This window comes from Eschrichtius robustus, chromosome 1 (genome assembly GCF_028021215.1).
Source record: "Eschrichtius robustus isolate mEscRob2 chromosome 1, mEscRob2.pri, whole genome shotgun sequence".
Taxonomy (NCBI): domain Eukaryota; kingdom Metazoa; phylum Chordata; class Mammalia; order Artiodactyla; family Eschrichtiidae; genus Eschrichtius; species Eschrichtius robustus.
In genome coordinates, this window is record NC_090824.1 from 137,747,009 (window position 1) to 137,760,775 (window position 13,767).

The 13,767-nt window shown below is 34.4% G+C and overlaps 1 protein-coding gene across 1 annotated transcript in view; it reads right to left on the reverse strand.

The window, feature by feature from the left end:
- Positions 1-2,373: 2,373 nt before the first annotated feature.
- The window catches only part of UBE2Q2 (ubiquitin conjugating enzyme E2 Q2), a 68,044-nt gene continuing 56,650 nt past the window's right edge, over positions 2,374-13,767 (reverse strand). The window contains exons 10-13 of the mRNA XM_068556301.1: positions 10,400-10,448; positions 9,854-9,949; positions 4,724-4,790; positions 2,374-2,821 (exon numbers count right to left, since the gene is read on the reverse strand). Coding sequence (XP_068412402.1) covers positions 2,790-2,821; positions 4,724-4,790; positions 9,854-9,949; positions 10,400-10,448 — 244 coding nt within the window. The 3' untranslated portion in view covers positions 2,374-2,789. The remainder of the gene's footprint in view (positions 2,822-4,723; positions 4,791-9,853; positions 9,950-10,399; positions 10,449-13,767) is intronic.

The window sequence follows — 13,767 nt, forward strand, 5'->3', positions numbered from 1 at the left end:
CCTAGAGCCGGTGCTCCTCAACAAGAGAAGCCACCGCAACAAGAAGTCCGTGGACTGCAACGAAGAGTAGGCCCCGCTCGCCGCAACTAAAAGAAAGCCCGCGTGCAGCAACGAGGACCCAACGCAGCCAAAAATAAATAAATTTTATTTTTTTAAAAATTGAAACATTGTAATATTCACTTAAAATAATTCATGACACATAAACAAAATAACTTATGAAAAAATAACTTTACCAAATCTCCACCACTCTCCCCCTCCAATATTGAATAAGTGTAGCATCTTTACATCTTGCAAACCTCTAATTTCTGGCTTAATAGAAGACAGCTTGATCTGCTTCTGAATTCAATCTGTTGCAACATCACGTCTATCACATCACGTAGCCTCTGGAAAACTCCACTGTACACTTGTGAGAGAATGAGAGTGAAAATAGCAAATAATGCTTTAGTGTTAGGAGAACTGTTTTGATCTTAAAAATCTCCTAGAAGGGCCTCAGGAGTCTCCAGCATTCTCCAAATCATAACTTGAGAATCACTGGTCCATATTAATCATGAAGGTCTCATTCTTTTCACCAGCCATTAGTTTAGGAGTAGACACTGGCCCCAGTTCTAGCCAAGGAAAAGTGAGAGGCAATAATGCTTTGGGGGTGGGGAGGACTTCTAAAGAGCTCCTCACTTCCTAAGGAGACACTAGACAACAGGACCATTATCTACCTCTGGATGGATTAAGGTGGCTGCACATCCAAGACAACAGTCTATCCAAAGATGAAACCAATGTGGAAAAATCTCAAAGAAGCAGAGGTACCATGCCTAGAATTTTCCTACCTCTGGACTTCTTGTATGTGAGATAAACTGACAATTGTGTAAGAGGCTATGGGTATACTAAAGAGGGAGCAGATTACTGTAACTTGGGGAACTAGGGACAGCCATGAAGAAAGTAGCACTTGAATTTATATTAAAAAATGAGTGTGGGAGAGGGAATAGGTTGAGGAAACCCTGAGTATGCCAAGTCTATACACACCAATTCTGGATTCTCTAGCTTTCTTTTGTGAAATCAATCTGTCTCTCTTCCCCTCAAGCCTCTCCTCACCCCATCCCACCATATATAATCCTATTCCAGAAACCCAATAGCCTGTAGAAACTTGAAGCAAAGACTATCTTTTATGAGGGAAAGTGACAAAGTTATTTTTTAAATGGTTCTTTATTCATAAACTTGATGCAAGTTTACAAAATTTACTGTACATTGCCAAATAAATCTGCAATGAAAAATAAAGTCCCAAAAAAACCAAAAACCAAAAACCAAAAAAAAAAAAAAACAAAGCATGCCGAATGTGCAGCTGTCAATCTGCTAGCCATCAGGATATTAAAGAATTCAATAATGTATTCAAGATTTAGCCTTAGGTTTAAGGAACTTTAATGCTTTAAAGAATTCTGCCTTGTCACTTATCTGAGCAACTGGCAATCAGAACTTTATACAAATGTAACCAAGTGAACAAGAATGCCAGAAAATCTTTTTCTACTGTCTTCTTAACCAAAATAGAAAAAAAAAAAAAAAAAGGAAATTAAACACAATAATGCAGAAGTGCCAAGTCTCTCAGATGTGGTTTACAAAGTTAAAAACTGAGTCTCAAAGCATAAGAAACACTTTTGAACTTTGTAATTGGTTTGTGCAGAAAAAATGTGCTTCTGGATTTCTTTTTAAAAGTGCTTAATAACTAGAGTTTACTTTTAAATCAAATCTGGGTATATAAAAAAATCTACTACCAACCCAACAGGACTGATTCTGGTAAGGCAATAAAATGGAGAGTACACTGATCTAAGTCAGGTTTTATAAAAGAATTAATATATGTAGAGTTCCTATTAGTCTTTCAATGTAAAAGCCATTGTTATGACTATAGCAAAAACTTTAGGTCTCCAAATTACTTTTTGTACTTAACTGTGCAGTTTTTGTTCAAAGAGTCTTTGTGCCAATCACTTCATAAGTTTATTAGTTTACAACTGATTGCAACATCCCGTTAATAAAATGGAAACGTAAAATGACTTAGTATTTAAAATAACTTCAAGCTCTATACTTCAAGCTCTTCTTCATAGTAAATATTGAACCAACAAGAAGCAGATTCAGCCCAGCAAGACTCTGATGCCCCAGTGGAAATGACTACTTACAAGCCTGAATTGGCACAGCCCTGCTTTGCTTTGCCTGAAAAGTACAACTTACTAAAGAGCAAATCTTGGGAAAACAACTCAGATCTTCATAGCCATAAAAAAAAAACTTTAACAGTTTAATGTTTCCTGTCATTATTTTGGCAATATCATAAAATGGTTTTAACCTGAAAAAGCTACTGTGATTTAGAACACCTTAAAATTTTCTAAACCAACATTAAACATCAATTAAACTTTTATTGGCTTTAAATGGAACAATATATTGCAAACCCTCATAACACATGAGCTCAAAATGGGAAAGTTGCCCTCAAGTTGCAACTTCAGTAACCTGATGCTGACTTGTCTGCTTAACACATTTCACCTTTCAAAGAAAGAGATGATAAGGAGTGGCCAGTATGTATATTTATCAGGAAAAATATAGTAAAGGCCCCACTGCTCAGTCCAAGATACCTAAAATGAGAAAAATGGAAAGGCTGTAACTTATATTGGGTCAGTTGACAGATTATCCACTAAAATATCTATTAGCTAACATCTTCGGTACTGCTGTTATAGGGGCACTCAAAGCTTGTGTCTGCATGTTGGAAAGATTTTCTTTAAAGCAACATTGGTCCAAACATATAAAAGTCAACACATTTAGCCATCTTCCTTTGGAGGGGTGTACCAGCCTGAAAAAGAATGGGGAAAAAAACAGTTAAAATATTTTAATTCTTAAACCAACTAGGAGAAATGGCATTTTACTAAGGTTAGATACTTTCTCTACCCATAATTTTTCTCTGTAAACCTACTGTAAAAATTAAACTTACACTTGGGTTGGTAACATAGCATTTTGATATTTATGTTCACAATATAAAGTTATTTTCTATGAATAAACTGTACTTGAGTTTTCAACATAAGATCTCTATATTAATGGCATTTCTACCAAAAGAGAACAGTGTGGAAATATCAGGCAACAAGCTAGGTTTCATATTTCATTTCAGTTCGGTATTTGAAAGGAAACCACACTGAAAACAGCTATCCCCCAAACAAAATCCTGGTATTTTAGAATAAGAGGAACTTGGACTGCCATCAGGCAGTGATGTCATTTTACCAGTGAGGGTGCCATCCCAGCAGGTGCACTGATTAAGTGAGTAAGCCCAAGATCAGATTTAGCAGCAGAAGGTACTAGAAGCCATCTCCTGAATCTGAATCTATTGCCCTTTCACCATAGCTAATTATACACACACCCACACCTTCTCAAATACAGTTTCCATAAACATTTTTGAATGCTGACTACAACATCTAATTTAACAAAAAGTAAGACATAAGAAAAAAATATGTTTCTAAGCTCAACAAAAATATAAGCTCTCTCTAAAAAGGCAAATGAGATTAAGTATTGCTTGGTATGAAATTGCCATTGGAACAGTATGAATATACCAAGATTAGTGAAGCATCCACGTGGTTAATGAAGTAGCATACAGGAGTCTCTGGGTCTGTTAATTTATGGTGCTAGATATGATTATTATTATGAAAACCCAGCTTTGTCCTCAAGTTTTTTATCATTTCCCTCTTCAGAAGCTTGAAAATTGTTTTGAATACTACTCTTTCAGAAGTAAGCAGTCACTGCAAAAGTGGCAAGTTTGCTCTGTCATTAAAAGTGAGCACACACAAAACACAAATCTTAAGTCATAAACTACCACATTCTAGCAAAGTAAAGAACACTTTACTGTAAATACTCTTGAAGAAAACCACTTCCTATCAATTTACTTACTCTGCACAAAAAAGCATCAGTTTCACTACCCCAGCTACCATGAATATCAGCACTTGGTTATAAAATGCTGTGCGTACACACTACTTGCTTTTTCCTCACGTTCGGCAAGACAGACATCATGCCAATTTTAGAGATGAGGAAACGGAGGCTGAGCGGTAATGGGACTTGCTCAGGGCCACAGAGCTAATGAGTGACACAAATGCCACTTGATAATAGGTCTTCTGATTCCAAGTCTACTTGTTTATTGCCTCACTATTAAGAGACAAAAACTCCAAACATGAATTGTGAAAATAAGCAAAATTTTAAAAGGCCAATAAAGTTTTGAAAGATATTTTAATATTTTTTTTTAATTTACAACTCAAATACTCTTAAGTATAAACTGAAATTAGTACTTTCTTACTTGAATAAATAAATGTGTACAATTGTCAAAAAGCATTAAGTAGTCTGAAGATGTTTCAGAAACTGGTTCATGATCCTGACTGCATTTACTCAGTATTAACAGCAAGAACTCCACCTTTAGAGTTGCCTTTAACTCAATTCCTATCCCAATACCATACATTTCAAGTGAGTAAAGTGATCCATCCCTTAATCTACTCAAAAATCTTGACTGTGACTCAGAGGTTCCCAGGCCAAGTATTTACGATACAAAGATTTTGAATGAAACACAGTGTGTGTATCCTCAGGTTAAAGTTTTTCACTGTAGTAACTGTACTTTGTAAGAAATTAAAGCAAAAACAGAAGAATAAAACATGATAAATATCAACAGTACATTATGTAAAATTTCATAAATGGCAATAAATACTTATTTAACTAAACATACCATTTTTCTCATGTATCTGTACAATGGAATTATAGGATTGTTGGGCTCTTGCTAGATTATATTGATTCTGAAAGAGAATTATACATGTTATATCAAAACTATAAGTAGATGAAAATCATTACAAATAATTTATGGATGCATCACCACTGTACTTAAAAGAACACAGGAAACTGAGTTATATTTCCATTTCAAAAATAAATTTCTCAATTTCATTATTCTCTACCATTTTAGAGGGACAACAAAACCGAAACTGTTCTCTAGGAAAGATCTACAAAATTCACACTTCATTTTTATAAGTCCTCCTACCATTGCACAAGTACAAGGCTTTATGAATAAAGTTAAAGGATGCTATTTGGATGTAAGTAGAAAAACTCTTCCTCATAACTTCCATCAAAAAAAAAAAAAAAAAGAACTATAAAATATTACCTTCAGGTAAGGAAACATTAGGCTTTAAGGACTACACATATGAATGACATTTTGAGTTAAAAATCTAAAGAATGTCCAAGTGGCATCAAGCCATTACTAAAGGAGTCTTCTTTTGTTAACCTCTAGATTAGAACCTCTTTTAAGGGGCCAAGTTTAGCATTAATTTTATCCCCATGAGTACAACTGGCCTACATCTTAACTTCCAATTAATACATCATAAGCATTCTCCATAGTGGTATACACCTATTATATTATGTCATAGAATTTTTTAATAAATTCACACAGCATAAGAATAAATGTATAAACATATTCTAAGTAACAACTCTCCTTCCTACCTGTCCTGAAACCACCCAGTTCCTCCCCTTATCCACCTTCCTTCTTCTACCCGAATTAACTACTGCTAGTATCCTTGTATATCCTTAAGGTTATACAAGAAAATTAATGTACAGCCTATTGCTGTCAGTCACTGTCCCCTGCTTTTTCCTCTCAACAAACGATAGGCAGCATGACAAAGTAAAAAATTATATCCTCCTGGTTAAATGAGACTTTCATCATTAAGCAGTCGCTAATGCTTTCTGTTCCAAAATCACATTGTTTGATACTGCAGCTACATCACCTTTTTGTTAGTGTATACAGGCAAACCTCATTTTATTGCACTTCACTTTACTGCACCTAGCAGATATTGCCTTTTTTACAATTTGAAGTTTCTGGCAACCCTGCGTTGAGCAGGTCTATAGGCTCCATTTTTCCCAGCAGCACTGGCTCATTTTGTGTGTCTGAAATATTGTGAATTACCAAAATGTGACACAAACTTTTTCATTGCTGTATCTGTTACAGTGATCTGGGATCAGTGATCTTTGGTGTTACTACTACAACTCACTGAAGACTCAGATGATGGTTAGCATTTTTTAGCAGTAAAGTTTTCTTTAATTATGGCATGTACATTGTTTTTTAGACATAAGGCCATTGCACACTTAATAGAGTGCAGTATAGTGTAAGTTTTGTATGCACTGGGAAACCAAAAAGTTCATGTGACTTGCTTTATTGTGATACTGGCTTTATTGAAGTAGTAGTCTGGCACTGAACCCATAATAGCTCCAAGGTATGCCTATACTGGCCTATCTTTATCATTCTTCTTTAAAAAAAATTTTTTTTTCAATCTCTTTGTATCCTCACATTTTAAATATACTTCTTGTGACAAACCATAATGGAAAAGAATATGAAAAAGAATATATTTACATATGCATAAATGAGTCATTTTGCTGTACAGAAAAAAATTAACACAAAAGAAATTAACACAACATTGTAAATCAACTATACTACAAAAAAAATTTTTTTAATAAAAATAAATAAATAAATACACTTCTTAAAGACGACTTCTTAATTTGAACTGTCTAACTGGTAACTTTAGTCCATTTATATTTGTTATGACTTATTTATTTGGACCTGCTTCTACAACTTCACTTTCTGGTTTCTATTTCTCTCTTTAATGTAATTTTATTATCTCCTCCTGGGATTCGAATAAGACATGTTTTAGACCTCATTCTGATCTCTACCTCTTAACTTCTGCTGTAATGTCTATCCCCCGGTCTCTCTGTGCAACATTCTGAGTTATTTCTTCTAATCAATTAATTCTCTCTTCTGATGTCTAATCTATTGTTTCTCATTTCAACATTTTCAATTTCTATAAATTCTATTTCATTCTTTTTCAGATCTGTCTCATCATTCCTGGTCTTATCGTTTGCTCAATTTTATGATTCTTTTTTCTTTACACTAGATTTTACATATAATTATTCATTTTCTCACAATTCTAGTATCTGCTAATTCCAAAACCTCAAGTCTTTGGGAATATGTAACTCTTATTCATTGTTTCTGCCAGTTCTCATGTATGTTAGGTTGTCTACTTATGTGTTTGTCATCTTTCACTGAATTCATATTTGCTTGATCTTAATCTTTGAGAATCTTACAGGCTTAAATTAGAAATGCTTTCCTCTAAAGATTGTGCCTGCTGCTGATGAGAACTGTGGATACAACTAACATGAGACCACTTTAGTCTCCTTGGAGAATCTCGGGATTATTCAAGGTTCCCAGATTCGGCTCCCCCATCTCGCTCATTTATAATAGAAGACTGGAGTGCTCAGTATAGGTAACAACTTCCCCCAGAAAAAAAAAAAAAAAAAAAAAAATCAGTTCTCTCATCTGAATGTGATCACTGACTAGGGGATCCTATAGGTAAATAACTGGAGGTCTATGGGTTGTAGAGAAGACAGATGCCTCTCCTGATTATAGAAATAGCTAGTTAGGGCTGTGTGCTCTAGGACTTCACTATTTAGCTCAACTACCATTACCCTCCAAACAGTGAACAGAAGCTTCTTAGAAGGCACTGTCTTGCCTATCTAAACCCCCAATTCCTGCTAAAAGTCATATGATCAGACCTCTACTTTAGAAGGCTTTCTCACTACTATAGCCTAGAGTTAATGTTACAGCCTATATTCTATTCCATGTTAACTGAATAAGAAAACCAGCTTTGCCAAGATCCTTCTGTCCCAGGCATAGCTGCAGATCCTCAGCTCTATCAATCTGACCCTATCTCCAAATTTCATGTGTGTGGATGGGCAACTTTTTCTGTTTTTCAGTACTTACGTATATTTATCTCATTTTAATAAGATTTTTTTAGGGTACAAACTCATTTATTTTGAACCAATAGCTGATAGTATTTTCTTATATTTTAAATATTTCTGAATAGTTGTATGGCAAAAAGAAATTCGAATAGCACAAATGATTTACAGTAAAGTCTTCCTCCCAATTCTAACCTGCCCCCTCAATATTTCAACACTCCCTTGTCAGAAATAATCATTATCAGCATTTTCTTGAATATCCTTCCAGAGATATTCTCTGCTTATAAAAGCACATCTATAATATGTCCTTGTCTATCCCTCTTACACAAATGGTAGCGTATTTTTAACTCCATTTAGCACCTTACTTTTTTGATAGTTGTATTTTTAAAGTTAACACTCAGAATATTCCCTGCTGAGTATAGAAGGCTGGGAGGTAAAACCCATATTACATCATGCAAAGTTTCTACATTCTTAACTGACATATATTTCTTAATAAGAAAAAAAAATAGAAGGGTGAGGTTTCACCTTAACAATTAAAAAAATTCACCTTCTAAGACATACTCTAATATGCAAACATATTTAGCTGCCTAACTTGGCACTCTATATAAAATGGTTATATTTACTTGCTAACAAAACTACAATTATGAAAATGTAAAGGTTTAAGCCAATTATATTGAAATTGATTGATTCCAAGGGTATTACAGCACTGAACAAAGATAGCGTATTGTTATTACAGAATGTTAAAACTGGAAGAAACTTAAAATATCCAGATCAATTGTATTTCAGGTAAAGATACAGACGCCCAGAGAGGTAAGTTTACAGCATGAGTTATTGGTAAAAATGTTCTTTCAATTACTCAAAAAAATCACTATTCTAAGCCTTTTATATTTTCTCTTAATGAGAAAAACACGCTAATTAAAAAAAAAAAAATGATGAAATTTAACATCAAGTTCTACATACAAATAAATGCCAGGAAGAAAATTTAAAAGACTGGAAGTACACCAAAATGCTAATAGTATTTCTAGACACTCAAATTACAGATGACTTTTTTAGTTTGTATTTGTTTCTACTTTAGAAATTGTATAGTGAGCATAAATTGTCATTTAGAAAAACAAAGTTTTGATGTTCTAATACATCATTCTATTGCCACATTTAAAATACCTAAAATATATACACTGTTAAGAAACACTAGTTAAATGTAGTTATAAGCAATTCACTACTTTTCAATTAACTTCTAGATTTTACACAAAATGGCACTTTGTTCTAATGCAAAGAAATAGCTGTTTAAAAAGCTAAAAGTAAGTTATTTTATAATATTATCCCAAGTATATAATTCTGTAAAACAGCCTTTTCAATTTTTTGCTTCCCCTGTGAGTTAAGATTCTAGTGGGCTCATGATTTGATGTGCAATACAGTTATAAATACCTATTTAGATTTAGTACTATTTGGATAAGCATTTAATACAAAATTTACAAGGAAATTTAGGAACATCCAGATTTTTTTAAATGTCAGGTCAGGATGATTTCCATCACATATTTTTCCAAAACATACTAACTTCAGAGTACATCCTTAAGTGTCCACTTAAGTGTTTATAGATAACTACAATTAGACATGAAAAGATATTTCTGATACAGTAAGTGAATAAAGAAAAGAACTCAGTGGTTAAGAGCAGAGACTAACGGCCAGAAAGTCTGGTTCCAATCCTCACTCTGCCACCTGTGACCTTAGACGAGGTACCTAACTTCTGTGTACTTCAGTTTCCTCATCTATAAAATGAGGACAATAACTGTACCTACTTTTAGGTTATTAAGAGGACTGAAAGTTAATACAAATAAAAAGTTTAGATTACAGCCTAGCACGCATATGCTCACTGGGAATTAACTATTACAACATAATCTCAATTTTTGGAAACTTACAACTACATATAATTTTTTACTTATTAGTATATATAAACCAATAATAAATTTTAAATTATAGACATATTTAACTATAGTAGAAATAACAAAGACTAAGAGAACAGAAAGAAGACTCAGAAGATAACAGGAAATATATCTTATAGTTTATGTGACATTCTTAATAAAAGTACCTTATTTGCGCCAAATTGCACTCTGGCTTTGCCTTTGACTAAGGTGGCATTGATTTGCATGATGACCGATTCTATTGAATAGGCACTGCTCCAGCCCTACAGAAAGAAGAAAACACTTTTTAAAAACACAATGATATTTCTGATTCCCAGTTAGGAAAGCTTAAGAAAATGGCATATAATGACTCAATAATAGCAAATTAATGTTAAGAAGTTTGTGGTCAAGGAGTAAAAGTAAAGTTGGACCATTTCCAAAATCTTACAAAAAAAGAAGCAAAGCAAACCAACATTCGAAGTGCTAAAAATGAGCAAATTACAACTTCAAATATACATCACTCTTATTGCCCATCCTAGCATAGATTAAGCAGCAAGTACGTCATTTTACTAGTTTAAAAAGCTTTCATTATTAAAAGTAGGTGCTATTAGCAAAAAACAAAAATTATGTTAAAGTAGGTACTATTACAAGGAGATTTGTCCACTTAGAATCTAATTTACATAGTTAAAACACTCTATGGTTGAAAAACACGAGCACCATAAGAAAATAGTCACCTGTTTTGTGAGTAGTTCCATGCATAATGCTCCACCACCCAACACGTACCTTAAAAAGAAAAAGGAATCATACAAAATTCTCTAGATCCTGGTATTCCTTCTTCATCAATTTTTAAAGTACCATTACTAAGAAAGTATGCATACAAGTAAAGATTAGAAGATAACATGCAAAAATGAAAATAGTTGTTAGAGTTACAGGACTATGGGTAATTCTAAAATTCTGATGTCATCATCTAAATGTCTTTTTTTTTTTTTTTAAATAATGGTTCTTAATAACAGAAGACTTTTAAGGTATCAGAAACTAAGAACTTAGCCCTAAATATTCCAGAGAATGGGGGCAGGAGAAAAATTTCCTTATATGGCCTTCAACTGTTCTACTCATCCAAAGATTTCTCCACCATCATGTTACACAGCCAAGAGTTCTTCCTCTGACAGGAGTGACTTTACCCTATCTATAATAATGAACATCTGCATTTATATTTATAGTTAAAATTTTTTTTCATTCTGTTTTGAAGATCAAATGGTTCTGACCATGGAGCCCCTCTCTGGGACTCCCTTGTTTCTCTTCCCAGTCCTGAGGACTGTTCTCTGAACCAACAATTACTGGGGATTTCCCAGATCTCCCTTAGGAAATCATTATTTAGATCAAGATTCTTCAGCCTTGTAATACTCTCTCAAACAAAGTAATTCGTCCTTTAATGTTAAACTTTAAAACACATTAGGATTTCCCTGGTGGCGCTGTGGTTAAGAATCCGCCTGCCAATGCAGGGGACACGGGTTCGAGCCCTAGGTCTGGTAAGATCTCACATGCCACGGAGCAACTAAGCCCATGCGCCACAACTACTGAGTCTGTGCTCTGGAGCCTGCGAGCCACAACTACTGAGCCCATGTGCCACAACTACTGAAGCCCGTGTGCTTAAAGCCCGTGCTCCGCAACAAGAGAAGCTACTGCAATGAGAAGCCTGCGCACCGCAACAAAGAGTAGCCCCCGCTCGCCACAACTAGAGAAAGCCCGCGCGCAGCAACGAAGACCCAATGCAGCCAAAAATAAATAAATAAAAATTAAAAACTAAATTTATTTTTAAAAAAAGAGCTCGAATCTTTAAAAAAAACCATTAACTATCATGCTTAAAATCAAAGGTATGGTAATTACAGAAGAAAAACTGTGGTAATATTGAAAATACATAAGGTTAGACCACTGATCAGGTCTAGGTGAAAAGTGAGTCTACCACAAATTTTTTTTGTCCTCTGGGACTTTGCCCATGCCTTTCCCTTCCTTGCCTGAGATTCCCACTGCTGCCTACTCTTCCAAATGCCATATTCCCCCCTGCCCCATAAAACTTTCCAAGACCATTCTAGCCAGCAAATTTTGCATTCTGGCTAACCAAATGCATCCTTGTGTTGACTAAACCAAATTACAGAGAAGTAAGCAATCTAAAAACTTCTACTGTAGACCATTAGTAAAAACAGTTACAGTGAAGTTATTCACTAACATAAAGTAGTCAGTAACTACCCCCATCCTGAAGAATTTAGGCAACTGTCTCTCTTACTTGCTTGTCCCAACTTCTGGGAACTTTCAAAGTAAAAGTCTAATACGAAGGAAAGAAAAACACTCCAAAAAATTAAATTAGGGAGGAGAATCATGGGATTTTAAACTTTGTATATTCTCTTATGTTCCTGAAACTCAGAAATCTGTCTCCAATTCTTTGAATCTCCCACTGGGCTCAAAGTGCATCTTGTACATAGTCAGCTTTAAATAAGCACTTGCTGATTTAACAGAATTACAAGATCCAAGTTCTCATTGGGATTTTGGCCCCTCCAAAACTGCTCAAAGTCTACTAATCTGTTAATGAGTTAACACTCATTACACTCATTGGTCCTTACACTTCAGAAATGCTAAAGAGAAACATTTTAGCAAAAGGAGATGTGTAGATGACACTGAGTTACCAATTATCTAACCACCACCTTCCCTTTTAGCACCCCACTCTTCATTTTGGGGTGGAGAGTCTTGTCAGGAGGGAAGAAGGGAAGTTTTCATACTTGTAGATCAAAAGAAAGTACATTTTCTACAAGCACATAATAGCTACAAAAATGTTTGTTGGACGTCTAACACAAGACAGAAGTAGTTCTAGTACCTATACAAAAAGTGAGCTAAGTATATATTAATGCATATTAAACTTTTCCTTAATATACACTTACTAAACTTTTCCTTAATATATACTGTCAGCAGCATTTACACCTAAAAGAAGTAGCCAATTCTACTTTTGTACTGTATCATTTCATCAACTCTACTTCTGTACTGTATCATTTTATCAATATGTGTTCCAAACGCTTATTGCGCTTTGCCTCCAAACAAAGAGTTCCTGCTGAATATTGAGACAATGCAAGAACACTAGAAAAAAAAAATAATCTGAGAGTCATCTAAAGATAAAATGCCATATACATGGGCATAGTTAATATTTTCAACTTAAAAAAATTTTCAGTTGCCAAAGTTGTATAGCAAACACTATCCTAAGCTCAGCCTCTTCAGGCATTCAATTTATAGAATTTTTGTTTTACTAGGAGGTTCCTGCAAGAATGTTTGCCAGCTAACCTCCCCACCCACAGTCTATGATGATCACTTAATTGCTTTGAGGGGACAACAGATACCATTAATCAGTACTTAAAGGGACAACAAGTAACATTAATCATACAACATGATTCTTAAATCATACAACATGATCCAAAAAACAGAGATGAGAAATAAAATTTTTATATTATAGTCAAATTCTTGATAATGACATTAAAAAAAAAAGGCAGGCTTATCAGCCCACATAAAACAATCATAATCCTCCCCTTTCGAGGTAAGGAAAGGGGCCATGGATTCTAAGAATAGAGCCCTAAGAGAGGGATAAAGAAAATGCTGACATTTAAAACCAGATTCTTAAGATAATGTTCTCTCAATACAGACAGAAACAACCCATGGTCATCGAGAAGTAGAAGTATTTTCTTTGTGGATGACTGGGACACAAAGAATACTTCTTATTATATCAACCAATAAAGCATCTTCAGTTGCCTACAAACAGCTCTCTCACAATGTATTGTATTATCATCAAATAATCCTTCTGATTCTCCCTACACTACACCCTGGACTAAGCAAGAAAGATGGTCAAGTTTCGATGGCTCAATAAAATAGCTCATAAAAATATCAGTGGACTGGGAATTGTATATTACCCTAAACTGCCTACATCTTGCTAACTTACTATATTTTCCTATCTCGTTCATTCACTCAAAAATATCTACTGCATAAATAGTATGTATGCTAAAGCACTGAACCAGACACAGAGCATACACAATGAAGAAAACTGACATGACCCTGCCTTCATGAT